A 27,781-nucleotide genomic window follows, 5' to 3' on the forward strand; every position below is an offset into this window, starting at 1 on the left:
CCAGGGTTCTCGGGGGGCACCGTTGAGCCATTTTTAGACGCCCATTGAAAATAAGAATCTCCAGAACTCCAGAATACGTAAATTTTCACCACTTTCTGACTTTCTACAAATTTTGGTAAGAATTTGAGCATGTTAAAGCCCTCAAAAAGCCAATTAATTTGTCTGACAAACAATATAATAATCCTTACAATTTCAATAGTCACTGTCTGTCAGTGCCTGTCAGTGCTCGGGCCCTAAGGAGGATGAACATAGGCAGCAGTGGTGACAGTCTGGCAGCCTAGTGAGGTGGTTAATGCTTTAAATATATATGTGTGTGTGTGTGTGTGTGTCTTTGTATGGGGGGTACACGTGGTGTACTTTAATGCAATACAATATTAAACATTCAATAGTTATAAAATGTTAAAGTGATGGGGTATGTGGGGGCCCCACCATCATCATGGACCCCTCAGATGACCCAGTGTGAGGGGAAGCTGCACAGTCTGGGCCTGCTGTAATACTCATCTGGCCCGGTGGGTGTCGCTGTGGGCCGCGCAGAAACGTGCGCTGGGAAGAGACGGGGCCTGGGAATCCGCTGCTTCCCATTCTTCCTCCGCAGACACACACACAACATGGCGGACTAGAGCAGTCGGCCGACGCGCCCGGATACAGCGGAGAGAGAACCGTGGGATTCATTACCCAGGAAGGCCGGAGAAAGGAACCCAGCTGAGGGGACGCTGCGTGAGGGCGAGCGGAGGACTCTTCGGACCGGGGGGAGCCTTCCCTGCCTGGACGTGGCGGACGAGCACACCGCGGAGTGTGTGTGACTTGTGTGTCCCAGCTCTCGCTCTTCCCTCCTCGGCTCACCCAGGTCCCCCCCACCACCCACCCCGCTGGCTCACTCTCGGTTCCTGGGGTGTGGAGACGGGGGCCGGGGCTGAAAAGGCTTGGGAGACACCGAGAGGACAGACCCGGGAGGACAGACCCGGGAGGACAGACCCCAGCCGGGCGTCACTTTGTCTCTGAAGCTCCTCTCGGAAGCTTCGGGAGTTGTGGTGAGTTTTTCCCCTTGTTTGTGTTGCGCAGAGCCACCGGATCCCACTTGTTAGCACGTCGCTGTGGCGGCGGCATGTTTAACACGGTGTCACCCACAGACACACACACACACACACACAGGTCGCCCCCCCACCTCACATCTCCACCGTCACTGTTGTGCAAGGAGCTCGGGAGTTGGAACATTTCACAAGTCGCTCGGAGGCAGGGAGGGATTCTCCCTTTTTTTTTTAGGGGGGGGGGGCTCTGTAGGAAAAAGGGTCATTTGGAGAAGTCGGGGGCTTTGATTCGGGTGTGTGTGTCCCTGGCAGTGGGACAAAAGGCTGTGAGGGGTGGGGGGTCCAGGTCGCCCCTGCCTCTCTGGAAAGTACACTTTATTGATCAACGCTTTTGTTATTACACGTTCACGCAGAGGAGGGTGGGGAGCTCGCTGGATGGGTAGAGGGGGGGGGGGGGGGGGGGGGGGGCACAACAGGAATTAGGTCGCCCCCCCCCTAACTCTGAACACGTATGGTCTGTCAAATCACAGCAGCTGCTTTGTGTTGTTGCTCCTCGGAGTCTCAGCAGTGTGTATTCCCCCCCTCCACACAACCTCTCCCAAAGTTTTTTTTTCTCTTCTTAATGATTAATATTCTCCCCTCTTCCTGTGTGTGTGTGTGTGTGTGTGTGTGTGTGTGTGTGTGTGTGTGTGTGTGTCTTGGGTGTAACCGAGCATACCATTTCAATCTTGTGGGTGTTGAGATTTTGTTTTCATGACTTTGCCTTCATCTTGATTTCCCCTCTCGTAAGAACATGGATTATTCCTTTTTTTGACATGTGCCAAGAGGGATAGTGGAGGGGGACTCGGAAACTAACATATTTATGAATGGATGCTGCTGCCGCTGCTTCGGTGGAACAACAAAAATATTTCTGCTCTAGGAAAAGTCATGTTAAAGGCCGGAGAGCGATCCATCACACACGCTGAGGAGGCCTGGCAGAGCCTGGCTTGTCATATCTCAACCCCCCAAAACCTGCATGCTGTCTGCTGTCTGCATGGAGCTTGACTCGTCCCATCTGGATTCATTGAGCTGCAGAACATATCCTCCATACTTCTGTTTCAGTGTCTTTGCACCACAGGCCTTCCTCCTCACATGTGCCCTTGTGTCATGTTAGGTTCATTCGAGAAAACTAAGGCTCCAACCGTTGTGGTCGCCTCACCTTGTACCAGGAGGTAGAGATGTTCCAATACCACTTTTTCATTCCTGTGTCCAATACCTGGACTTTGCATGTCGGCCGATACAGATTACCGATCAGATACCAGTGCATTTAAAAATACAAATAAACTATTAGCATCCTACTTACCCTGTAGGGGCGTGATGCTGTTGTATGGCCTGGCTCAGACTAAACCCTTTCAAAAGCAAATGCATACAGAGAATAAATGCCATAAACCTTTGGTAACGATCTATTTTGACAGTTGTGACAGAAAAACAACTCAAATAAATAAAACTTGGAATACACACCAATTACTTCCTTTTATAATAGCTGTGTAACTCTTGAATACGGTACACGTCCCTGTTTTACTTGTGGGACATTCCAGCATTAAATATTACCAATCTGCTTACATTTTAGCTAGCTCTGGCTAATGCTATCAGAAATCTCAGCACTTGCCAGTGGCAGTACAGTGCTGCTGCTGGTTTGGAGTGGGGAAACAAATTGTAGTTTTATCTGTGCGAAAGAATTCATTAAAAACGTGGTATGGGAATTGGCACAAAGATTTGCTCACTCGTCGATACCCAGCCTGGTGTTTTCTGCATTATCAAAGGCATTTTCGACAGGCCTATCTTGACCTCTGCCTGTCAGGCCTGCACACGTTCCCCCTCTGTCCTAAACCACTGTCCAACAAACTGGTTGTCAGGCCGCCCCATCTCATGACACCGTGGGAGGAGTGGTTTGGCAACATGGCAGAGAAAGGCAGACCTGTTATCATCATGCTCGCTCTGTCCATATCTTCTCCTGCCTATTTTTAGAGAAAGCTGTTATTTCTGTCTTGGGATCCTGAAAGGGGTTTTAGCAGAGGTGCTCAAGTGATGCTCACACCACACTTTTCATGTTCGGCCTAGTTTCCAAAAATAAGAATAAAGTACAGCTTGAAATCGCCTCTGTTGGAACTTTTGCGTGATGTTTTTGACGGGTGGGTCTTTTAGATTAACTTTGTGCTGTGAAATCTCCCCATTTTCAGGGAACTGACACAATATTATGAGTAGGGTGGGGTGGGAGGTGTGTTTTTGTTTCCACCTGTTCCACCATTCCACTGCGGACGAGCACTGTAATTCAGCCTCCTGACGGGATAAACACGGTGACGTTTAGGGGATTATGAAGCATTATGGAGCTTGATTGCAGCTCCGTGTGATATGTCATTGGACTGTAATGACATTTATTTTGCAGCGCAGGAAATGAACCTATGTGATGACTAAGAATTCATAAATGAAAAACCTCGCCTGGCGGAGAAGACTTCCCCAGGAATCATCCAGTTATGTTCTGTCTTTGTGTGGATGTGGAGGAGTCGTGATGCAATCTCTTCAAATTACTGAGTAAATCTTTGTCTCTCATCCTCCTGATGTGGCACGATTGATGCTCCTGGTTTATAATGACTTTGTTGGATATGGATCAAAGTTTATGTCCCTTCAGTGGATTTAAGAGACTCAACCGGATTCAGTATTTAAGAAGCATTTTAGATGTATAAGAGTTTTCTTTAATCTCGTGATATTCATGTTTGCTCCAGGTAAACTGAAATCTTTCAAAGTCCTTCCTCAGCATTCATTTTATAAGGGCACCTTTTCCCCTGCTGCTGTAAGGTGGGGTGGGGGTGCTAAATGTTGGACTGATAGACGGAGGGCCGGTGGGTTTGGCAGAAGTATGTTTATTAACAGGATTAGGCTTCACCTCTCTCTGCACCACATCTAGAGGTGCATAAATTCCGTGCTTGTTATACAGATCGTCTCAGAAACATTAATGTGGCCACAAATTCACTGTGTGTGGACTTGAAATGCAGATTTTCTCACATTCAATCATCTTATGTTGTATTTTAGTCCGTTTCTCCAACCTGCAGAAACACTTTGATGTGCTATTTTCTTCAAACAATGCCACCACAGTTGAGGTCAAACTTAGTTTGAATCCAAAACCAGTTGAGAGCCTTTGTTGTAAATATTTATATTTGCCCTTGGCATCGGCCTCCAACACGATGAAACCTTTCTTGCCCTGGCTGTTCAAAAATGTCAAAAGAACGTGTCAACATGCCCGAGCATTGTTTCAACGCACCACATGAAAATAGACTGGAGAAGCACTGTGCTGGCACTGCTGTGAAGTTCACCCTTAGAGGATTTCTTCTTATCTGTCAGAGGAAGAGGAGGGTTCCAGGGCAGAAGGATGGTCACTTTAGATATGGGAACCTGTTGTAAAGTAAAGAATATAAGTGCAGTTTGGACATTACGCTGCTCCGGCGTTGTGATTTCCTGTCAAATGTAAATCTAGATAGCCTTTCAATGCTAACATTAGTCGATTTATGTAACAGAGAACACATATTCAAGTATTGCACATCGACAATTGACGCGCATTCCATGAATATTTACATTTGATGCCTCTTAATTCTTCTAATACACATTTCAAAAGTAAATGCACCTTCTCCTCTACCACATTATTTGTCATCAGGTACTGGTTCTTTATGAATTAGAAATTCATACAAGACAAGAACCTGGAGAATACTCATCATTGCCTAACAGATATAAAACCGATTCAAATTCGATGCATCTGATTCTTACACTTATTTATTGCATTAAAAGATATCTATTTTATTGCAAAATAATCAATTGTTAGACAAATCAGGGAACCGTCTTTTTAAAGTGTAAAACAAAGAACACAATAAAAAAAGTGACCCACAGCAGTGTTAAAAACAGTTCAGTCGGACAGAGAAAAGCATTGAAGTTTGTTGCCCGGTCTCAGCTGCAATCTGGATGCAGAATTCAGTCTCATTGATAGTGAGTCAGGTTTTGTTGTGGCTCTTGAGCTTCCCCTTTGGCCCCACACCATGCTTCAAGGTCGCAGTGGCTTCTGTGGGGAGGCCATGCTTTGCGCCTCCACATCCTCTCTGTCCAATGTGGGAAAGCTTGAGAGGCCCCTGGCATGCCCTGTGAGAAACCCCACAATGAGGCAGACACGGAGCAGCGCTTCACTGACTCGCACACTGAGCTCTCTTGATCCGTCCAGCCTGATGGAACCGAATCATCATTACAGGCTTAATAACAGACACGGTGGTCACTCTTGCCTGTATGATTAGCTAGAATAGTAATCCCATGCATCCCTTCATCTTTTCATCAACTCACCAGCTCATGAATGAAGCCAACAGGAACATAAACCACACCAGTAGGGAGTAGTATCCCTCAGAAAGGGAAGTCCAGAGGATTGTGGCTGTTGTATGTGGCACTGGGGACATATAATCTGTGGTCTGCTTTAGAGCAAGAGTCCTAGCGGCCCTGAGTCAGGCCTACTTCAGTCTCCTGTGAAGAGAAGCATTCACAGTATTCCTGCTGCCCCGGACCCCTCCCTCCCTCTCAAGACACAGGAACAGTATTAATATGCCATGAATGGAGACAGACAGAAAAGCATTATCTAGCGCTGCAGCGTGTAGTGAAGTGGGATACTCTGTAGACGGCCAGCGGGAAATATGGGCCTGCATGAAGCCTGCTCGATCCCCACTATGGATGTCATGTCAGCCAGGCCTGTTGGGTGTCCAGCTTCCGCATTATTGTGTCTCCTGTAAATATCAAGAAGAGTTGTTGATATTTAGAACAATATCACAACAGAGGATTACTGTAATTCTTGTCTTTGGGTTTCATTCAAATCTAGTTTAAACAACACAAACCAAATTGAGATTCCGTTTAGATAACCTTAAAAAATCCATCTCCATCTTGAGCTTTTCATTAAAGTCAAAAAAGATACTCCTTTCTTCATCTAAGGTCGCAAAAGCATCAGTGAAATCCACAGACTTGAGCGGCAACTCTCCATATTAAATGACTACCTTGCATTGATCGCAGGTCTTGGCCTTTGGTTGTCATGGAGATGTAATTGGACTTCCTTTATGTTCCACCTATAAGTGTTCCTTTCACTGTGTGAATGAAATGGCATGGGAACAGCTCGGCCCATTCACAACTGTGCGATTTCAACCCTATGAGGTCTGCAGTTGGCCACAGGCAGAGAGACAACTGTCCTCATTACTTGGGCAGGCTTGCAGCCTGCATGTGCTGGGAGCCAGTTCTGCACAGTGCTGCAGACTTGGACACAACATGAAGCAGATGTTAACAATCACTTTGTTGTCTTAAATTAATGGATGTAGTGAAATAGCTGTGTACATTGTTGCAAATGTATGTCATGAACCTGTTTCTGAAACATATCTCTCCCTTTTCTTTGTATTGCTTTTTTGTGTGTTACTAAGAAACACTTGGCAAGATGATCAGGTTTTCTTTTCAGGTCTTTCAAGCGTGCTTGTTCAGATGCAGCCAAATCCAACATGTTTAAACTAAAGGAACTAGGCCCTCAGTCGAGTGGATACCTCCACCATGGCCCAGCCGTCTCCTTCAATTCAACCAGGCACCGGTTCTAACACAGCTGGTTCCTACTGGACCAAATCACAATGCAGATTTTGATACCTCATTTCATTCCAAAACTATTTACTGAAAAATGTTATCCATGTGCCAAGTTAACATTACATTTAATCTGACAGGAACACTGTTGCTCTGGTAACTGGTTACTTTAGCCCAAAGTTAAATGGTAGCTACCTCAAACTTGACTCAGTCCAAAGTGTGGTGATTCTGACATGGATGTTTGAAAACAATTATTTGTAAATGGAGGAACACGAAGGAACTAGTGACACACAGGACACATTTGAAAGCAAACCATGTTTGACTGCTTGTGTGACGCCATGCTAAGCACATCAGCTGGCAGTGTATTTAGCTGTTTTGCACTTAATTTAAATTTAAAGGGAAAAAGAAGCTCGATCGGCCCCCAAACCGGATCCATGGCAAAATTGTATGGGTTCCTTCTTGGCCCTTGTCGCATCCTTACCCAAGGTGGAAATCCATTCAGTAGCTTTTGCATAATCCTTCTGACAAACAAAGCAACAAACAGCAGGGGCAAAAAAAGAGCAGGTCAAAATCTGGAACAAGCTTGAAACTTTTCCATAATAAATATTTGACATCTCTTGGTGCCCTATGCTATGGAAAGATGTGTGTTGTTACTCAACAGGTATTAGGATTTGTCAAACCACACCTAGCCCTATTGTTGTTCTTGTGTCATTGAAGCCAGTCCAGTAGGTTATTACACTGCTAGCTTTAATATTACTGAGGGGAGCTAAAGAGCGTTAGTCATTTTTTCGATTTTCCTCAGAAGGTGTACAAACATCCTGTCACATTTTTATGCTGTTACTTATTCCCTCCGGGTAAACCACTGATTTTTGTAGCTTGTTGCTTGTCACGGTGGCAGTTTTGCACTTTGCCACAGGCCAGCTCATCCCCAGTTGTGGCTGCTGTGAAAGGGCTTGCTCTAAGTGCTCTGCCTTGTCTTCAAAATATTCACATGGTTGCACAACACAAGCCCAAAGTCAGGACAGCAGCATGGGATGCTGCATGACTACCTTTTGACTCCATTCAGTTACTAATAGATGGGCATGTACATACTTCTTCTTCAGGGAATCGCGTGAGGAAAGAGCAGAAACTTCTAATATTTGGCTGCGACCCATCATAGAGAAGGAGGCTGGTTTGTCAAAAAGTGCTTCATCAATTAAATCTGTTTGTTACGCATGAGATCAAATCATCAGGAATAAGTTGCCAGCTGTGTCTTTGTTTGTCTCTGAGAGGAAGGACGTCTTGTGCGGTCAACAAAGGTGTTGCACAAGGGAAATGTTGAGCTACACAATGTTTATTATCCATATGAGGAGCATTATTTAAACCTGGTCCCAACACTAATCCGTGGATATATGTTAAATGCTTTATTGTCCTGTTAAGTAATGTAAAGAGAATGACACTCTTTTCAGCCTTGGTAGAGGTATGTGCTCAGCTATCCTACATAGATTTGTCTAGTTCTTAGTGTAGAAAAATATTAAAAAAAATAGGAATTGGACTGATAACTTCAATTGTTTATTTGTCATTAAACATAAATAAAGGGAGAATAACGTTCCTTGATTCACATCTGGATTAAAATTGAATGGGTTCTGCCCCTGTCCTCATCCCTCCACCAAAGCTGCTTTCAGACATGCACTGAACCCCGGATGATCCCTTTTAATTATCAGGAGGGGCCGACCATGCAAATGTCCGAGTCAGTTGTTGCAGACATTCTCCGGAGTTTCTTCTGCCAGTCCCCTAAACTCCAGATAATGCCCGAATGATCCTATATGAGAATACAACAGGAAATCAAAAACCCCAAGGAATACAAATATAGACAGGTGAAAAAGAGGTGCCATACAGGTGTAAGACACCAACAGAGATGTCAACTTGGAAAGACAACGGGATTCAATAGGTTTTGGGGATTTGATGTTCTGTGCCGGACACAATTTAAATGTCACGTCCTGCCTCCAGCACATTTTTTATTTTGTTGCCAACGCATCTGATCTCAGAGTTTCATGCTGCTTTCTACATATGTGAAAGGCAAAGTCTGTCCAAAGTCCAGATCCCATTGTCTGGACATATCCCATAGTTCATGTCTGAGAATGGCTTAAGTGTGTGTAATTTGGTGCAGTTTGATTGAATTTAAGGGGACTGATGTGCCTTGGTGGAGGTATGCACTCTACGGAGAGCCATTGTAGCCTAAATGTGATTTATATGAAGCCATCAGCCCAAGTGTCTTTTTTAAGAGAAAGTACTGACAGCACAAAACCTGAAAGTGGCACAAATAGAAGCACTTGGCCAGTCACTCTTAAATTAATGATGTCCTTCACCAACCAAAACACAAGTCTCAGAAAAGAATAAGAATCCCATGCATTAAAAAAAGCACACGGTGCTGAAACACATTAAGATGCACCTTAGGGGAGTTGTTCTCTTGGGTGTACACAGTCCCTCTCTGGCTCCTGCAGCATCTGTGAAGTGACGGTTAGCAACAGGAGCGCCTCATATTACTTACACCAACGCAGTAACACGTCACACATCCTCCCTGGATGGCACGCAGAAAACGATGAGTCATGCTTCTTAAGAAAAGGTAAATAAAACAGTTGGTTGATGTGGACATACCCATTAGTAACCTCTGTCTATCGCATCAAATTTAGCCTAAAACACTTACTAGATGCTATATAGCACCAACTCACACAAAAAAGAACCAATTCCAGATCTGGGCCATTATGGCTGAGTCACTGTTTTTAATGAGAACTGGAGGAGAGGGTGACAGAGGTAGGTGCTTGAGGTTGTAATGTGTGTTCATGTGACCGGGAATAAAGGGAACACCGCGATTTATGACTTAATCTGATATGTGGAGGATCTGTAGGTACAGTGACGGGCCATCCAGGGTGATGTCAATGCTTTTGATTATGGAAACGCATTTAAAAAAATTCATTGCATTGTATGTATCATTTGAAAATACCATAATTGGGTGTGGTTGCCCATATTAGAGAACTGCAAAACAAGTACCACGGTTATGAAGCTCTTTTGATTTGTCATTTTAGCAGTTCACACATTTTTTAAGGAAAATTACAAAAAACATTGACTAGATCCACTTTCTCAAATGTGGAGATTTGCTGCTGGTTGTGGTGATAGATTTGATATATGGTAGTAAATCAAATCTTGTTGAAGTTCTCAACTGTTGTTCAGTTAAAACAAACATTGTTAAGACATCACGTTTTAGCATTTTATAGGCTGAGTGATCAGTATCTTAACTAAGAAAATAATCAAACCAGTTCACAATCATTTTAATAATCATGCAAACTGTTTTGGTCTTTTTATCATTCCATAACTTTTGTAACCAGTTTTTTCATGCATTCATCTTGGATGGCAAATATGAGAATATTTAGAATTTGTTTCTGGGTGAACGAATCGTTATTTGGAAACAGACAATTGCTGTCTAAGTGGATGCAGGGTGAATGTACGCGAGAGGGAGAGCAACAATTGGATTTGTAGGTTAAAAGCCTCATTGACCACATAACTTGCTCATTACGCCCTATTTCAGGCTTCAGTCAGAGCCAGATAGAGCTGTGCTCAAACCAGAGCGTAAGCACTGCAATGAATGAGCTCAGTTCAAAACATCAGACGATTGGCAACTGGCACTATTAGAGCTTTTAGCGCCCAATTTATCCTCTGCTCACTGATGCAATAATCCGTGATGTAAAGCATCAGTTTCTGTGCGGGAGCGCTGCAGCGTTTGGCCGGGTGCAGCGCTGGAGCATCTCTGTAGGCAGAGGCAGACGGGCTGGATTATTCCAGGGTCAGGACCATGGGATTAGGTCCAGAGATTATCACAGCTCAGTCAGGGAGACAACAGCCTTCCTCGGACCCTGGAATTGTACAAAAGATTTACAGTCAGCCGGACAGACCCCCCCCGGCCACCATCGTGCTTTCTCCAAGTCTGTTTATCCTCTGTCCTCCACTTGCTCATCCCCATATCAGCTGCAGAAGATTTCCTAAGTGCTGATTCACTGTCACTGCCGGAATTTTAATGTGACACTAATTCTGTTTTGGTCATGCTCCGGGCGATGACTGCTTTGTCTCAGATAACAGTGAGTTGAGCGTAACTAATTTCTCTGATGAAACGGTTTCAAGGCGTTAAAAAACATATACAAAATGTTCCAGTTTTCTGGAGCCCAAGGTGGTGTCCTTATATGCCTGGTTTCCCTCTAAAACCCAAAGATGTTCATTGTAGAATAATGACATGAAGAAAGAAGAGGTCAACTCTGATACTGGAAAAATGTAACCTTAAGAATTACAATGTTCCATCAATGTTTCCTGTCGTTTTACCATTTATATCAACTTGTAATAAAACACCGTTAACTAATACCATCGTCCAGATATCATATGGTAAATGCAGGTATTTTGCATAACAAAATAATAGTGACATTTATTTAAATATCTCTTTTTGTATAATAAACAATAAAATAAAAAAATCGGATCAGATCAGGACATGCTTTCCTGTAGATGTGTTTTAAGAAGGGACTTAAAAGACGACACTGAGTCATGATGTCCTCAGACAAGTTGTCTCTTGACTCGGGGGCCGACAGCAAAGACACAGTGAGAGAATTTGTCTGGATACAAACTTAAATGTCGCTTACAGCTAGTTTTACTTCGAAATAAATGATGCATCATGTGGAAAAACTCCTCCATACTAAATGTCTTCCATTTTCCTTTCTAGGACAACGCTGTGCGAATGAGTGATTGATGGCAACTCCGCTTCTTCAGGTAAACAACATGTAACACGCAGGCTAACATAATACAAGTATTTCATTTTCACTGATGTGTATTACCTTCCAAAAATGAGCATGTGGGATTATGTTTGAAGAAGAAATATAGCTGGTTATATAACACATAAAACCTTAATCTCATGGTCTTAATGAAACATTTCTGGGTTCACGATCTTTTGTTACTGATTTTCCATTTTTTTAACTCTTGTGTTTTGGTTCCTTATGTTGTTGTCCATGTAGGGCAGAATGGGTGTGTGTCCCCTGCTCCTGCTGCTGGGTGTAGCCCTCGGGGCCTGGGCCCAGGATCATGTCCCTGTCACAAGTAAGAACCATGTCCATCATTACAAATGGTTTCATTCACTCTCCTTCTTAAGTTCACAGACAAAACATGTGCAGGAAACACTCCTTGACATATTTTTATGTTTTTTTTTCCAGGTCCTCCTAATATCACTGCCAAACCCACAGAGCCCCCCACCGCACGCTCCCTCGACTTTACAGCCGCACCCACTCCCGCCCCCCCAGGCCCAGCCACAACACTCGCCCCTGCCGACGTCCCGGAGACGACAGTAGCGACGACCATCACAACCGCAAGCCCAGCTGATGGAGAGGACATAGAACCAGTGGGTCCCAATGCCACTGCAAGGGTGTTACCGATTCCTCCGCCCCCACCACCAACTGATGCCCCTCAGGCACCACCGACCACCGAGCCTCCCCCTCCTCCCCCCGATGTGGGGGGAGACAACGACACCACAACCGAGACCCCAGACACCCCAACTACTGACACTTACACAGATGAGGATATAATCACTGTGGAGACAGAGACCACCACAGAACCTGATTATGACTTTACCACAGAACCAAGCCCACAGGGTGAGTACCGGACACTTTTTTATCCTAAGCTTATGAATATTTTCTTTTCTCTTAAGTGTGAAAATACTTCCACATAATTCCTCTCAGTAGTTATGACATTGTTCTCATCTCCAAAGAGAAATCTTAACCTTACAGAACAAATTCCTAGTTTAACCACGAGTTTAGTGGGTGCTCACAATCTGCAAGAGGGATTATTAACACTGACATGTCAGGAGCCCTCAGTTTGGGTTTTACCTGCAAGTTGAATACAGTGTTGGTTTGTTTACAACCAATATGATCATCCTTCTACTCGTCTTTTTTTTACCTTAGTTTGTAGTAGTTATGTCGCCTTATTCCCTAGTGTTTTATTATTATAACTAAAAGAAATGGTGGCAAGATGTTTTCGAATATAGGACAAGATGTTGAATATTCATTGTACGTTTGAAGTTGTTGTTAGATGTTAGGGACATAACCTCAGTGGTGCACCTCGGCATGTTTTGACCTTCTAATCAATGATACAGGCCCAACTTGAGAGTACGCTGAGGCTAAAGGTAAATCTTAGTGGCTAAGACAGTACTATGAAAGCCATGTTGAAGATAAGACATCATTACCTCTATGCCTTACAAAACTAAACACCCTCCAATTTGAGAACATATGACAAGATGGAGAATATACTTCCAAAAGTACAAAAAGTATTTTAAGTACCAAAATGAGAGCCAGGTGGTAAAGGTAGTGATGAAGACTAAAGTTCGATCGATATAATTTATTGATTTTGGTGGAGATATATCAGCCGATATATATTTTAATAAATGGCAATTATTCCTGAGAAGTGGTATCAAATCCTCATGCCAAAGAAAATTTATTGTGGCAAGATATTTTACAGTTTAACCATAAACTTTATCATAAATAGCTCTGATCAACAAGAAAACTCAAATAAAACAAAATATATAAAGTTTGAATTAAGACAATAGCATTATTTTTGGTGTAAAATGTAAACACAAATGCAAAACAATTTCTGTATTGTTAAGTCCGTAAAATATTATATCGGCAATCCTCAAACCTACGGGTCAAGAGATTCTATAATCATGATGCAGCAGCTTCCAGCAGTAGGGTCAGAGAAGTGAGGGAAATCATTAATGCACTGGTCAGACCCAGAACCCAGATATTTGCGGATTGTGACATGATGAGATTCTTCTTCTTTGTTATTCACTTTTGATTTGATACATTACACAAGTAATCCCAGAAACCTTGTGACTTTTGTGTCATGGCAGTCTAGTAAGTTGCTTCAGTTCCATCGTCTTAAAAACGTATCCAACATGTCTTATATGACTGTCTGAGGCTTTTGCTGCTCTGGCCTCATAATAGAGGTCCCTCTTAAGTGTTCCTCCTGCTGATCTAAATGGATGTTGGCTGCAGTCAGCCTTCCTACTTGTCATCAGATCACATGACACATTTTTAAGCTGCATAAGAATAACTCACATAACATATTCATGGTATATGCTTTTATTTTTGGGTTCCGTGTATTCGTGTTATTCATGTAGGCCAGAAACGCAGTAGCAACAGCTCGGAAAAAGCAAGTGAGCTCTCTGTTCAAGAGCCGACCTTTAATATTTGAACGTTAGATAGTTGAACATTTTTCTGCTTTTAGACTCCGATGCAGCTGTTTGGGAAATATCCTTACGTGACTTACCTGTCTCAAACCAGTCATCCACATGAACCAGAATACCATCCAAACTGGAGGACCAAGGCACTGTCAGAAGTGTCTGTGATTTTAATGTAAAAGCAAAGAGTCCTGTGTATATTCATTTCATGAAATGCACCCTTTGATGTATTCAAGGAAGTACTCATTTGATTTGAATCCTAAACTTTTATCAGCTTTGACTCTTTGTGCAGAAGATCCTAGTTATATTCCTGTAGGTGAAACATGACTCCCCCTCCATTTTCTTTTACATTAATTATTCACATGACATGATTATAGAGAGACACACAAATCACTATCAAATGTCACTCATTGATTTTGAAGATGTTTTTTTAATTATGTTATGTTAGGTATGTTCTGAATGATCTTGGAGAGGGTCACTGGTTCTGGTATAGAACCACAGAGAGAGAGAATCAGGGAGTTTTTGATAAGCATACACACTTCTGGTCAACATAAATGCAACAGATGTTGCTGAGCTGCACTATATGGTATTTCTATTATACATCGTAATCACTGAATGTCTGTGGGCCTTGTGTGTGGAGAGCTGTGAGCAGTACGAGATGGCATCACATCAGTCAGGCCTGTGTCACCTCCACATGATGCCCACAGCCCGTTGTTGTTCCGCTCTGCTCAATGTACACCTTGTCCCAGGGAGAACACGGAAAAGTCCTGGGAACTGGGCATGAAAATGCAACACATCTGGGCAGCGTTCCAAACCAACCCCCCCCCCCCCCACACACACACACACACACACACTCCTGAAATCGCATATGGAGCATGAAGTCAAATGATGCATTCTTTGCAGCATATTTTTGTCTGCAGTGTTTAGGGCTCTCTTGAATTTTGAGTCGACCCATGGAACAGCTGATTTGGTCATTGCTTTGTCCCTGGCACCATGCAGGTTTCTAGAAACACCTCTCCTTTTGTTGTGACCTAACGTGTCTTACAGTCCGCTCATCATCACACAAACGGCATCCAGGTTTTTTTTTGTGCGACACCAACCTCCCGTTGTTGCTCAAATCTCGTGTCTTTTGTGCGAGTGGCAGCGGTGAAATGTCACCAGGAAGACTATAGGACTGCCTTAAACCAGCGGCTCATGCACGTGGTGGAAACATATACAAATGGGTCAGCCATTGTAATCTACAGCATGTAGCATAAGAATAGATAACTCTGCCTGTTTAATGTCTAATTTCTACAGTTAAGCCTGTGTGAACACAATCCGTTACAAGCATCACATAAGAGCCACAATCTCTCAGGATCAGGAAAGTGTTTTCACAAGTACTCTCTGATTAAGTTGTGGAGAATTTACAGCAAAACGTCTGAAATGTTTAAGTGCTTTATTCGATCCTTCTCTGGCTGCTGTCATCTCGGGCATACACAGATGCAGAAGCTCGAAGGTCAACCCTCTCGGTTAAACTGTGATTTATCTGCTCGCTCCAAAGGACAGCCTGTTGCACTCTCCATTTGTGTTTGTGTGCGTTTTCCCCTCTGAAAGCCACTGAAATATTAACGTGGACAACCATTATCGAAAAGAAACATACAGGCTGGTGTTGAAAGAGGCAGAGGTCACCTTTTATTTTCCTACCAACATTTGATCATTTAACTAGATGCAAATCTGTCTTGTGTTAATGAAACCCACCACTAAACGTCTCCAGTCTTCATATAATTAATTTGTATCTTACAATAGATATAAATAAACATTTGGATGGCGCTAAAATGACAAAAAGAGTAACAGGAATCATCTGATTAATTCCAATAGTTACAAATTCAAACATTTAATCTAATGTCTTTAATTAAATGTGTTTAAACATTTCTTGGCTTGACAACTCAGTTTTCGTTCAGACACAGATAAAGTTGGTATCAGTCTTCTTACCTCAGCCTCTACCAGAAAGTGAACGTATTTTCCATAATGGTTAGGAATACATTTTTGAAAAGTTCTCACCACAGTTGTATACTTTGTAGATTTCTTAGCCTTCTATAATTGTGAAACTAGGCGGTTATGGGAATTCTGGTCAAATGTATCAAATCATCTTTGGTTTTGGGAGGTAATGATTTGCGTTTCTCACAATTTTCAGACATTTCTTTGAACAAATAATGAATGCATGAATATGCGGTTATGACATGAACTGTTTATTTGTAGCCTTATAACTAATCTACTGTGGCTAATCTTAAAATTGTCTTGACAAAACATCCACATTTTACATAAAACACCCCCAGTTTATGTGGAGAACTGTAACATGAGACTAATTTGATAATGGCACTGGAATTTGGCTTCAGCTCCAGAAGTATGGAGCCACATGTTCAATTGTTGTCTTTACTTTCTTGCTATTGTTTTGGTGAATTATACAAATCATATTAAATATTTTATCTTTCCGTCTCTGGTCTAGACAACAACCAGTCAGATGACATGCCGATCATCGCTGTGATGGTGGCCCTGTCCTCCCTGCTGGTCATCATCTTCATCATCATCATCCTCTACATGCTCAGGTGTGTGATGCACTGTCGATGGTCATTATACAAGATCTGCCAGAGACCTGTGGGGAGGGGCCTAAGGTGCTGCCGTTACCATGGCAAAGACTGATTGGCATTCTGCTGTGGGGCTGAAGCTCTGTGTGTGTGTGTGTGTGTGTTGGTGTGTGGGTGTGTGTGTATGTATGTGTGTGTGTGTGTGTATGTATGTATGTATGTATGTAAGAAAGAGACGGTGTGTGAATATCTGTATTAATATGCACTTTGATCTTGATTGGCAGGTTTAAGAAGTACAAGCAGGCAGGAAGCCATTCAAATTCCTTCAGACTGACCAATGGTAGATCGGATGATACAGGTAAACGAGTTAAATGTGCATTTTTTTTTTGTTTGTGTGTGTGTTCTATGCTTTGTATTTGTCAGCAGATGTGCTGCATCCTCACAGAACAGTCATTTATTTGTAATACGTTGGATCAGCTGATATAAACCTCCAGCCTGAGCTAACTTGTTTCTCTCTTTTATTTTCTGATAAGACTTGATCGATCTTGTTTTCCTAATGATAACATACCACTGGTTGACTGTTGGGAGGAAGCTTTTGTTCACTGTGATTACCTAACCAACAAGGCAGCAGTGTGCTTCCTCATGTTACAACGTTAACCCACATCGCCCTCTGGTGGGCATCTTTAAGAAAGACAGAGAAAGATGAAGTCTGTTCTCGAATGAGAGATGGTTCCAGTTCCCATGTTCTTACCCCATCTCCTGTGTCTTTATCTCCTCCCGTTCCTTCCATCCTCTCCGCACTCCTCACTCCTCCTCCTTCCTTCCTGCTCGCCTGCTCAGAGCTCCAGACTGTTCCACTATTGGCTCGTTCGCCCAGCACCAACAGGAAGTACCCACCGCTTATTGTTGACAAGCTGGAGGAAGAAATGAACCGTCGCATGGCTGATGACAACAAACTCTTCAGGGAGGAGTTTAATGTACGGCACACTCAAGCACACACCCTATGATACTCTACTGTAGCCCAAGATTCACTTGCACCCTAGAGAAGTTCTTTTTTTATGGCTAGTTAACAGAGTAAAATAATAAAAAGATTTTAGATAATGAGCTAATGTACAGATGTATAAACAGGTATAATAGTTAAAAGTAATGCACAAAAAGTTAAAATAGTTGGCTAAAAGTAATAAACCATTGAAATTATTAGGTATTTAAGTGAACGAATAAATAAATAATATATAGTTTGCTAAAAAGTAATATGTAAAAAGTTTAAATAATAAGCTAAATTGAATTTATAAGTAATTGAGATAGTCTAGAAGGTTTTAAGTAAAACTTTGAAATAATTAGCAAAATGTAAAGGATAACTAATTTAAATACCTATAAAGTCACGATTATAAAGTTGAAATATATATAAATAGATGAATGAATAGTTGAAATAACCAGTTGACATCATGGAGAATTAGGCCAGTGATTGATAGTGACCCAGTGAATGATTGCAGTAAAAGTCACAAGTCATACATTGGAAAAGCCAGGGATCAAACTACAGACTCTTGGATAGTGGAGGACCCAGTCTACTTTCTGAGCCACAGCCACCCATCCAAATAAACAGCAGATCAAAAGATGAAGCCAACAGAGACGGTTGTGAAAGGTCACTGAGAGATATGAGGCTGATATGCACATGTCTGCTCTCCTCCCTGGTATCTTAAATTCTTTCTTTCTGTGTTTAGGCGCTGCCAGTCTGCCCCATTCAGGCCTCGTGTGACGCTGCTTCCAAGGAAGAGAATAAAGAAAAGAACAGATACGTCAACATCCTGCCATGTGAGCAACAACACCATCGTGACACATTGACATTAACAGACATTATGTATTTCTGATATATATATATATATGCTGCTAATTCAAGCTTTTAAAGTAATACACAGTAAACATTAGATAGTAGACAGACAACGACAGTAGTGAGGTTTATAATATACCATGTGTTATGAAAATTACTTTTCTTAAAGTGCTGCTCCACCTCCACATTTACATTATCTCTCTGCCCCTCTCTCTCTCTCTCTCTCTCTCTCTCAGATGATCACTCGAGGGTGCATCTCTCATCTCTGGAGGGAGTCCCCGACTCTGACTTCATCAACGCCTCCTTTATAAATGTTAGTACAAGTGCAGCACATTTCCTTCAAAAGAAACAATACTGCTCTTAACACGGTGGACTCTTATTTCACATCATCCTGACTTCATGTCTCTTTGCCCTCTTGTTGTTTGCAGGGTTACCATGAGAAGAATAAGTTTATTGCAGCTCAAGGTAAGTGTGTGTGTATGTCAGCAGTGGAGCAGAGAATAAGGTGCTACGTGGATCATTTAATATACAAACCACTTGGTTATTTTCTAAACACTTTTCATCTTGATTTGTTGATTTGTCTTGGGAACTCCAAAGGGCCAAAGGAGGAGACGGTAAATGACTACTGGCGAATGATCTGGGAGCAGAACACAGCGACCATTGTCATGGTGACCAACCTGAAGGAGAGAAAGGAGGTAAGAGGAGGGCTAATGTTGATGTTGCTTTTTCTTTCTATGCTGTTGTTAACAACATCATACAAGAGCTTTTAAGGACATCAGGGGTGCAGCAGAGCACAAAACTCATGATTCGGTTGATTGATTGGTTCGGATCTTTTTATTTATTAGTGAACTTAAACAACAAGTATAACAACAAGCTTAAATGTTTTGATAAAGTAAAAATAAATGTATTTAGTTGTTGAATTTGAACAATAGTAAATTAAAAACAGTCTTTGTTGTTGTGTCCTCAGTGTTTCCCATTAATTATCTGTCTGTAGCAGCCCACCATACTCTAATTTATCCCACCACAGTTTTACACTTTTCATTATAACATAAGAGAGCTCTATTGATTCCTCTGCAGAGCTGTTTGCCTCGTGCTCGCTCAGTTGCTCTGTCTCTCTCACAAGCTCCCACTATCATCAATTAAGTTTTTACCGTCCACAATGCCCTGTTGTGTTTGAGAAGGAACTAAATGCATTTTAAGGTGCTCCCCTGAACTGCCCCAGAGTGAATCGAATTTGTGCAAAATCACTAGACCTATGTGCTGGTCTCCCCACAGATAAGTTAGGGGGAGGTTGCGTTAAATGTGAGGCTATTAGGGATGTCACGATACCAAAGATATTGTCGTCAATATCGATACCATGAAATTTCCACGATTCTCGATACCCAATTTGAAGTAATAAATAAAAAGAAAAGACTATCAACATTATAAAACAGAAAAAGTAGCATGTAGGAAAACTAGGAGATTTCTGATTCAGGTAAAGATAGAACAACACCCCCCAGGTCCTGGTTAACAAGTGATTCTGCTCCTCTCTAATCAGCCACACACAGGACGGATCTCCACAATAACTTGCTGAACAAACATCTATGTTCATGGAGAAACGGGGCTTCACTTAAAACATTGGTTGCATCAACAGCACATGTGGCTACTCACCAGCATCCACATGTGCTTTTCACGTAAACACACTACTGCTTGTCTCATGTAAAAACCTCACTACTTTGATTTAACTGCATCTCTGGATTGTTATTTATGCAACAATAACTTTAAAAAATATCAGGAATAGAAGTCTGTATTTTACACCAATATGTTAACCTGCATTTAATCTGCAGTTTACATGCATGCTGAAGAGTGGGGATTGATCCATGTGGCTCATGGATTGAACAGGGTCCGTTACACCACTAAAGGACATGTGTTCTTTAGGTGTAGATTAAACACAAACAGCTGAGTTAGTTAAAGAGTGCACTTTTTTTCAACACCCATGTAAATCAGTCCGGGAGGCCGAGGGAAAGCACAACTTGTTTTGACTGTACTCACTGTTGTTGTTAATCTTTGTTTTTCAGTGTAAGTGTGCCCAGTACTGGCCGGACCAGGGCTGTTGGACCTATGGGAATATCCGTGTATCCGTAGAAGACTCTATGGTTTTGGTGGACTACACTATCCGCAAGTTCTGCATCCAACAGGTAGGATACACCTCTTGTTGATACAGCTAGCATGCTAACATTGTTATGGATGTATTTTTAAGCATTAGATTAATACCAAATGTCTAACAGGGGTAATCATTTCCAACTCTACCTTTTGTTGTAGTGATAGGATTCTTCCCATGATGCAACACCGCTGACGAAATTCCTGTGTAGCTTGTAGTGTTAATCTAGCACCTGGATTTCCAAAATTTTAGTGCTAGTGACATAAATGACAACCCTTGTGGCCTGGTCTATGACCTGGCTTGTTTGTGTTGTAGGTGGGAGATGTGTCTGGGAAGAAGCCCCAGAGGCTCGTCACCCAGTTCCATTTCACCAGCTGGCCTGACTTTGGAGTGCCCTTCACCCCCATTGGCATGCTCAAGTTCCTCAAGAAAGTGAAGAACTGCAACCCCCAGTACTCCGGGCCCATTGTGGTCCATTGTAGGTGAGTGGATCATATATTTTTACCAGTTAATCTTGCGGTTTTGCCGAATGCCACACATTACTTACAAGAACTATTTTCCTGTCCTGTCAGTGCGGGTGTGGGGAGGACAGGTACCTTTATTGTGATCGATGCCATGTTGGACATGATGATCGCTGAGAAGAAGGTGGACGTGTTTGGTTTCGTCACCAGGATCAGAGCCCAGCGCTGTCAGATGGTCCAGACTGATGTAAGTCCAATGTCCACACACTCCACCTGGGACTCACTGCTGAAAATATATTGCAATGAAACAAGGTTTTCACTGCAATGATGTTTTGACTTCTCCCTCTCTCCCACAGATGCAGTATGTGTTCATCTTCCAGGCCATGTTAGAGCACTACCTGTATGGAGACACAGAGCTGGAGGTTACGTCTCTGGAGTCCCACTTGGCCAAACTTTACACCCCCTCACCTGGAGCTGGCTGCAGTGGTCTGGAGGCTGAATTCAAGGTGTGTTTTGTTTGTATTGTTATTCTTTTCGGCTCCTCAGTCATCATCCCCTTGCATCAAACCTTTTCACTCTGGTAGGATGTGTCACTGTTTTTGAAAATTAGATAAATATTTTAACCACACTATTTCTAGAAACTGACATCCATCAAGATCCAGAACGACAAGATGAGGACCGGCAACTTGCCCGCCAACATGAAGAAGAACAGAGTCCTGCAGATCATTCCATGTGAGTGATGCAGATGTGGATGTTTGTCATGGGTTTATACAGTGCTGTGTCCGCAGACAGTCACGTATGCCGTGATGCACGTAATGAAATTAAAGACTTATAGTCCCTGTGTCCTCAAGCTTCCTTCAGTCAAGGACAGTGTATCTCTTTGCTCCCGACAGATGAGTTCAACAGAGTGATCATTCCAGTCAAACGAGGCGAGGAGAGCACAGACTACGTCAATTCCTCTTTCATTGATGTGAGTGTAACAGCACCTGGATTAGAGTGGTTCTATTCATTAATGCAATGTTGTTAGTCTTCCGCTCACTGTTTATTTTGTAACATACAACCTCCCTCATCTTGGCACAGGGCTACCGTCAGAAGGACTCGTACATGGCAAGCCAGGGCCCCCTGCAGCACACCATGGAGGACTTCTGGAGGATGATCTGGGAGTGGAGAAGTTGCTCCATAGTCATGCTCACTGAGCTGGAGGAGAGAGGGCAGGTATGTGTCTGGGTACAGGTTCTACTCGTTTTGTGGGGAAATCTGTGTATATCAGTTTACACAGTCAAATAATGAGGACTTGTCTTCTTTATGGGGACAAAAGCAAGTCCCCAAAATGTAGCTCATTCATACCACTAGTCATTACAACATGAGAATAATCTCAACAAAATGATCTTCATTATTTTTGTTTTCTAAATGTTGACGCTGCAACTTTCTCAGTGCAACATTATATTGCGCACTAAAGTAACTTTTGGGCGTTCGCTAAATATCCATGAACGCTTTTGTTCTTGTTCTACGCGGGCAACAGCAAACTCTTTTTCTTCATATCGTACAAAACGCAACAGTGGCAAGACAGGGAGAGGGAGCTTCTCTGTCTTCAGTGCGTTTGTGACATCGAACATGAGTCACTGAGGAGAAAACACAGAAAGACAAACTTGTTGTGAATTCTTCAGATATCAATTATCAGATGTAGAGACTTCAACTTCTATGGAACTGGTTTTGTTGCAGAAACCACCGTGCAAATGGTCAACAGGACCAACATGAGGGTACAGCCTCTCATGGCTATGGTCATATACTTGGTACCATGTAGTCGATCTAATCCCCACTATGCAAATATGTGATGGAGCCCTCTACTGGTCCCGGACTGTAATATCAAACAAACTACTAACAATTGGAAAGGAGTCAATAGCGCTATAAAGTGGGGATATCTGTGTAAATCCACTAACCTTGGCAGGAAATGTGTATAAGTTGCAACCAATTTGATTTTCTTTGGTCATTTCATTTATGATTTAATAAATTTCTCTTTTTAATAGTAATTCTAGAAATCTGGCAAACTAAACATCTTGCATACACATAGTATACGTCTCAAGATTTCCCTGAAATGTTCAGTTGTCATTATTTGACCATCTCCATCTTGTTTCCCACAGGAGAAGTGCGCTCAGTATTGGCCCAGTGATGGAGTAGTGGTCTATGGGGACATTTCCATCGAGCTGAAAAGGGAGGAGGAGAGCGAGAGCTACACAGTGCGTGACCTCCTGGTCACCAACAACAGGGTAAGAAACGAGCAGACTCATAATACAGGTTCCATCAGTAATTCTGTTTTTAAAGTGTAAATGAGCCAATACAGATAATATATCAACAATAAACTTGGAAGGTCTAACTTTAAAACTCCATATTTCCAGGAGAACAAGGCTCGAGCGGTGCGTCAGTTCCATTTCCATGGCTGGCCAGAAGTGGGCATCCCCACTGACGGAAAAGGCATGATCAATATAATTGCTGCGGTGCAGAAGCAACAGCAGCAGTCTGGCAACCACCCCATCACTGTACACTGCAGGTAACACACACACACATCTTCACTGAGCAAGACACTGTTTTAAACTGTGAGAACCAATGTAAGAAAATAAATAAAATAAAATAAAAAAGTATTTGTTTTTCCACATGAAAATGCTTCTGACGTTCAGTTGTGTGTGTGTGTCTGGGAAATTGTCGCAGCTTTTAAATCACAGGAAAAAACACGTCAAAAGAATTGTTCTCGTTTTCCTTGTGACATTTTAACTGCCCCCTGTTGACCTGTTGCTATGACGCTTCTCTAACATTTACGCTTACAACAAAGCCCTTTGTGTTTACATTTTGGCGGCTTGTGTGTTTACAGTGCTGGTGCTGGCCGGACAGGGACTTTCTGTGCATTGAGTACAGTTCTGGAGAGGGTGAAGGCAGAGGGCATCCTGGACGTCTTCCAGACAGTCAAGAGCCTCAGACTGCAGAGACCCCACATGGTGCAGACACTGGTACGGACTCTGAATTTCTACTCATTACTTTTTTTAATGTGTAAAATGAATTTAAAAGGAATAAATTAAGAGTTTAATTGTATTTAGGACCGAAATGTAGTCTGAGTACAGGTTGGATTTAGAGTAGAGGTTTGGATCCTCCCTGTGGTGTCAGAATGTTTGTTAATGTTTCCAAAAACAATGATCTGTTTACGTTTTACTGTATATTCTAATGTGTTTCTCTTGAAGTGTTAGACACTGTCCTTGCCCATCGGTGCTCGAGCTACACCTGTGGGTTTGTAGTGATTTGCTCCAGCTGACATTGAGGTTTCTCTCATCCCTCGCTCCTCAGGAGCAGTACGAATTCTGCTACAAAGTGGTCCAGGAGTATATCGATGCCTTCTCTGACTACGCCAACTTCAAGTAGGGACGTTCCATGGAGGCATAGAGGAATGGATCAGAACCGGCACCAGAACCGACAACCAGATACATTACCAAGCAGAGAACTCCATATTCCCATCTGATGGATTCAAAACAACGGGAAAAAAGCAGACTGATCACAACTTGATCTGATGATGGGATGAACTGCCCGGAGGAAAAGGGAACAGACATCTCGGCCCGGAGGACCGGGCGGTGCAGTCGGACAGAGAAATTAACTGAGATGCCTTCTTGAATATTTTGTAATATTGGTCTTGTCAATACAGCCCTTCACCCCTATTTCCTTACCGCCCACTCTCCACCACATCCCACCCCATATGTATATATCCTTACTGTGTTGCATCTTATTACTTTGGTTTCAGACACAGTTTTGAGTTTGGCTGCATTTTTGGGTGGCACCTGTAATGTATTTTATTGGTATATATATAAATATATATAAATATATATGAATATAAATTGGATGCTTTTGAGGCTAATGTAAAAAAATCCAGAGTCAAGGTAATGATGTTTGGATTGTTTCTTTATAGGGACTGAGACTTGAGACGTTTTTTGGCGTTGCCTGAGCCGCGCTGTAGCGACGTGTGCGGTAGACAAACTGTGGATTGTTATCACTCCCACACAATCACGCACACACACACACACACAGTTGGAGCCATTTTTCTTCACACACAATTCGATGCATCTTCTCAACAAAAGCATTTTTCAGTCGACTTACAAGATGAGATCAGAATCTTTGTGGCATTGTGCAAAGTCTCAGGTCGACACACACACACACACACTTGATACCAAGAGCATTCATATTTTTGGAGCATTAGCATGCGTGTGTGTGTGTATGTGTGCGTTTGTTGGAGCGGAAGCATAAGCTGGCAGCGAGGACACTGTGTGTTTTCACATCACTGTCTTCTCCCCACTGAGTGCCAAAGTCTCTCACTCCCTTGGTTTTGCAGCTCTGGAGTCTTGAGAGACTTAACCAAACATTATAAGTGCAACCAACACATTCCTGGACTGTAACAGGAAAGTAGGAAATAATGGTTCTGTTTGATTTTGCCCCGTTCAGTTAAGAAATATGAGTGAGAAGAATCGGTCAAACCTTTTAAACAAGTTTTATTTGACTTTAAGGTCTGTTACAGTATCAGCAGCGATGTTGTTCATGTTGACAAGCCAAACAGCAGTCACAGCTAAATCCACTATTGCATCACGGAAATCATCAAATCTTATATACCCAGCATATTTCTTTTCCTTGTTTACAGACACACGTCAGTATTTCTTGTAGATCGTATTGATGCATTTCTTTTCTTTATGGGCTTCCTTTAGGTCTGCCTGAATTAACTCTCTTTTTTTGTTTTATATGTCGGCTTCACATCACTACGCTGTACCGATTTTCTTGTATTTCCCACCATGAACACTGATGCCGGCGAATGTTTCCTTTTATTCAAAATGCTGTTTCTAAGGTTTTCCTCAAAGATGGATGCGTTGTTACTTTTAATAGTGGAGGTGTGACATGTGACGTTTGCAATGATTCCTTTTTTTAAATGCCTAGGCTCGAACTACGGCGTTTTTTTTTTTTCTTCTAAATTGAGGCCATGCCCTTTATGATTGTATAATGAAAGATGAATGATGTCAGTCCAACGCAGGGCTTCAGGTCAGTCCTAATTTCCACTCTGTCAGCTCAGGAAATGACTGACACCAGGATTGTTTTTTTAAATCTACAAACTGAACAAATTGAGCCCGAGCTTATCTCCGAGGCGAACCGGCGTTCAAACGGTTTGATCCCTCGCCGCAGAAGTCTCCAGATATCACGCTCTCTCAGATTTTAATGCTGTGATTTTAAACAATTCTATTTCTTTTTAGGAGTTTTCAAGATATTTCAATCTTTCTAACCTAGATTTTAACTGAAAATAGCCCCATTCTTGGAGAAACTTTACCTCACACTCACACGGTCTAAATTACACTAACGCTCCCTGTTACTCATACTAAAAGGAGCACAATCAGATTTAATTTATTGAGAGTGGACGTCATGAAATGTACATGCTGAATTGATTGTCTGAACACTCATGCACTATTTTGCACCAAAAGCAAAGCCCTTAAATGTACAGAACCAAATGAGGTCAGACAGAACATTTAGCCTTGATATTGAAACATGGGAAATCTGTTTGAACTCTTGAAGCTCTTTCAGGTCCCCGCGCCCCGGGTCGAGCCTCCTGTGAGGGCCCCTGCAGGGACATTTAGTAGCAGATCTTTCTAATTGACCAGTCACTGAAATTGTTGACTGTTTGTCCATCATCACCATCATTTCAGGTCTTGTTTCATTCCAAAGCATCACAAGTGCCCGCACTATTAATTAGGTGCCATTGTTCATCGTGTATTTTGTTTGTCACTTACTGCGTCTTTAAGAGGAGGGGATTGTTTGGCTGTTCTCTCTCTCTCTCTCTGTGCTTAAATTATATGGGTTTATTGTGTGTATTTGGATCAGGTGGTCACCGTCTTTCTGTAGTTCAACAACGAGACAATTTGCCAACCCTCGAGATCCACTATTTTGCTATTATAGAGAACTTTAAAAAAGTGCCTCACTGTAATTATATTCCAACGCCATCTACGTTATGTAGTGGAACCATTGGGCTGTACTATTCTCACCTGTAGATCAATGACAAACCTTTATGTTTGATTAATAGATAAGAGTCAAAACCAAAACTGGGTCAGTCATCCTTTTCTTTGACATTCCCTAGATTCCTTGATTGTGCAGATGAAACGAAAATTGAGGTCACTTTTTTGAATATCAAACTTCTTGATTTAATGGCTTCATCTCATTCCATATCACTCGAACATGGGATCCACGATAAGTAATCAATTGTGGATAACCAAATGTTGAACAAAAAGTCGTCTGATTTCCCCCAAAAAACTAATTAAAGTAGGAGTTTTGATGCATTTCACTTCCCTTTATTCCTGGAGCTTTGGCCCAGTGGAGCTTGTTGAATTCCCTCGACAGGGAGTCCTGAAGAAGAAGAGGCTCCAGCGTCTCTCTTCTTCTCTACACCTTTATATGCCCCTTGTCTTTACTCACCGCTCTCGTCTCATCGCTATATTTCCCTCTTTCACTTTGTCCCTGGACCATTTTCCCCCAGTGGTCACGGCCCACTCCCTTTTGTATATAAAGTAAGGTTATTTATATTTCATTCCTGTCTGCTGCCTTGCTTCTTTTCTTTTCTTCTCCCCCTTCTTCTTTTCTTTTTTAAGATGTATAGTGAACTGTATTGGGACCATTTTGAAATGTATTAGAGATGTTTCGTTTTGGCCACTTTTAATTTGGTATAATTGTCTTAAGCAAATCCTTTTTCTTTTTTTTTTGCCTGTTTGTTTCTAGTGTTTTGTTATTCAACATTTGAATATATGTATATATAATTATATAAAATTATATATAATTATATAATGCCGAATGGCCTTTCTAAGCAAGATACTGTTCAAACCTAATAAAGTGCTTGAGATTT

At 42.2% G+C, this 27,781-nt stretch overlaps 1 protein-coding gene across 1 annotated transcript; it reads left to right on the plus strand.

Annotated features, from left to right (window-relative positions):
- The first annotated feature begins 604 nt into the window (after positions 1–604).
- Positions 605–27,703, plus strand: ptpra (protein tyrosine phosphatase receptor type A). Its single transcript, XM_061069267.1, has 22 exons — positions 605–1,031; positions 11,386–11,432; positions 11,675–11,756; positions 11,870–12,304; positions 16,370–16,469; positions 16,733–16,806; positions 17,289–17,425; positions 18,170–18,260; positions 18,513–18,589; positions 18,705–18,741; positions 18,874–18,971; positions 20,334–20,453; positions 20,732–20,898; positions 20,989–21,124; positions 21,234–21,383; positions 21,516–21,609; positions 21,771–21,847; positions 21,958–22,092; positions 23,019–23,144; positions 23,274–23,425; positions 23,744–23,879; positions 24,211–27,703. Exons 2-22 carry the CDS (start codon positions 11,412–11,414, stop codon positions 24,283–24,285), a joined length of 2,520 nt encoding a protein of 839 aa, XP_060925250.1. The 5' UTR covers positions 605–1,031; positions 11,386–11,411; the 3' UTR covers positions 24,286–27,703.
- Positions 27,704–27,781: the final 78 nt, after the last annotated feature.

The sequence above is a fragment of the Limanda limanda genome, chromosome 4 (assembly GCF_963576545.1).
Source record: "Limanda limanda chromosome 4, fLimLim1.1, whole genome shotgun sequence".
Classification (NCBI taxonomy): Eukaryota; Metazoa; Chordata; class Actinopteri; order Pleuronectiformes; family Pleuronectidae; genus Limanda; species Limanda limanda.

What these genes read in the sequence shown, in the direction of transcription:
- ptpra (XM_061069267.1), top strand. Translation starts at nt 11,412, where the DNA reads ATGGCAACTCCGCTTCTTCAG. An exon ending in TAAGTTTATTGCAGCTCAAG is followed by an intron (nt 18,742 to 18,873) that starts GTAAGTGTGTGT and finishes GGAACTCCAAAG; the next exon opens with GGCCAAAGGAGGAGACGGTA. An exon ending in AGCTGGAGGAGAGAGGGCAG is followed by an intron (nt 22,093 to 23,018) that starts GTATGTGTCTGG and finishes TGTTTCCCACAG; the next exon opens with GAGAAGTGCGCTCAGTATTG.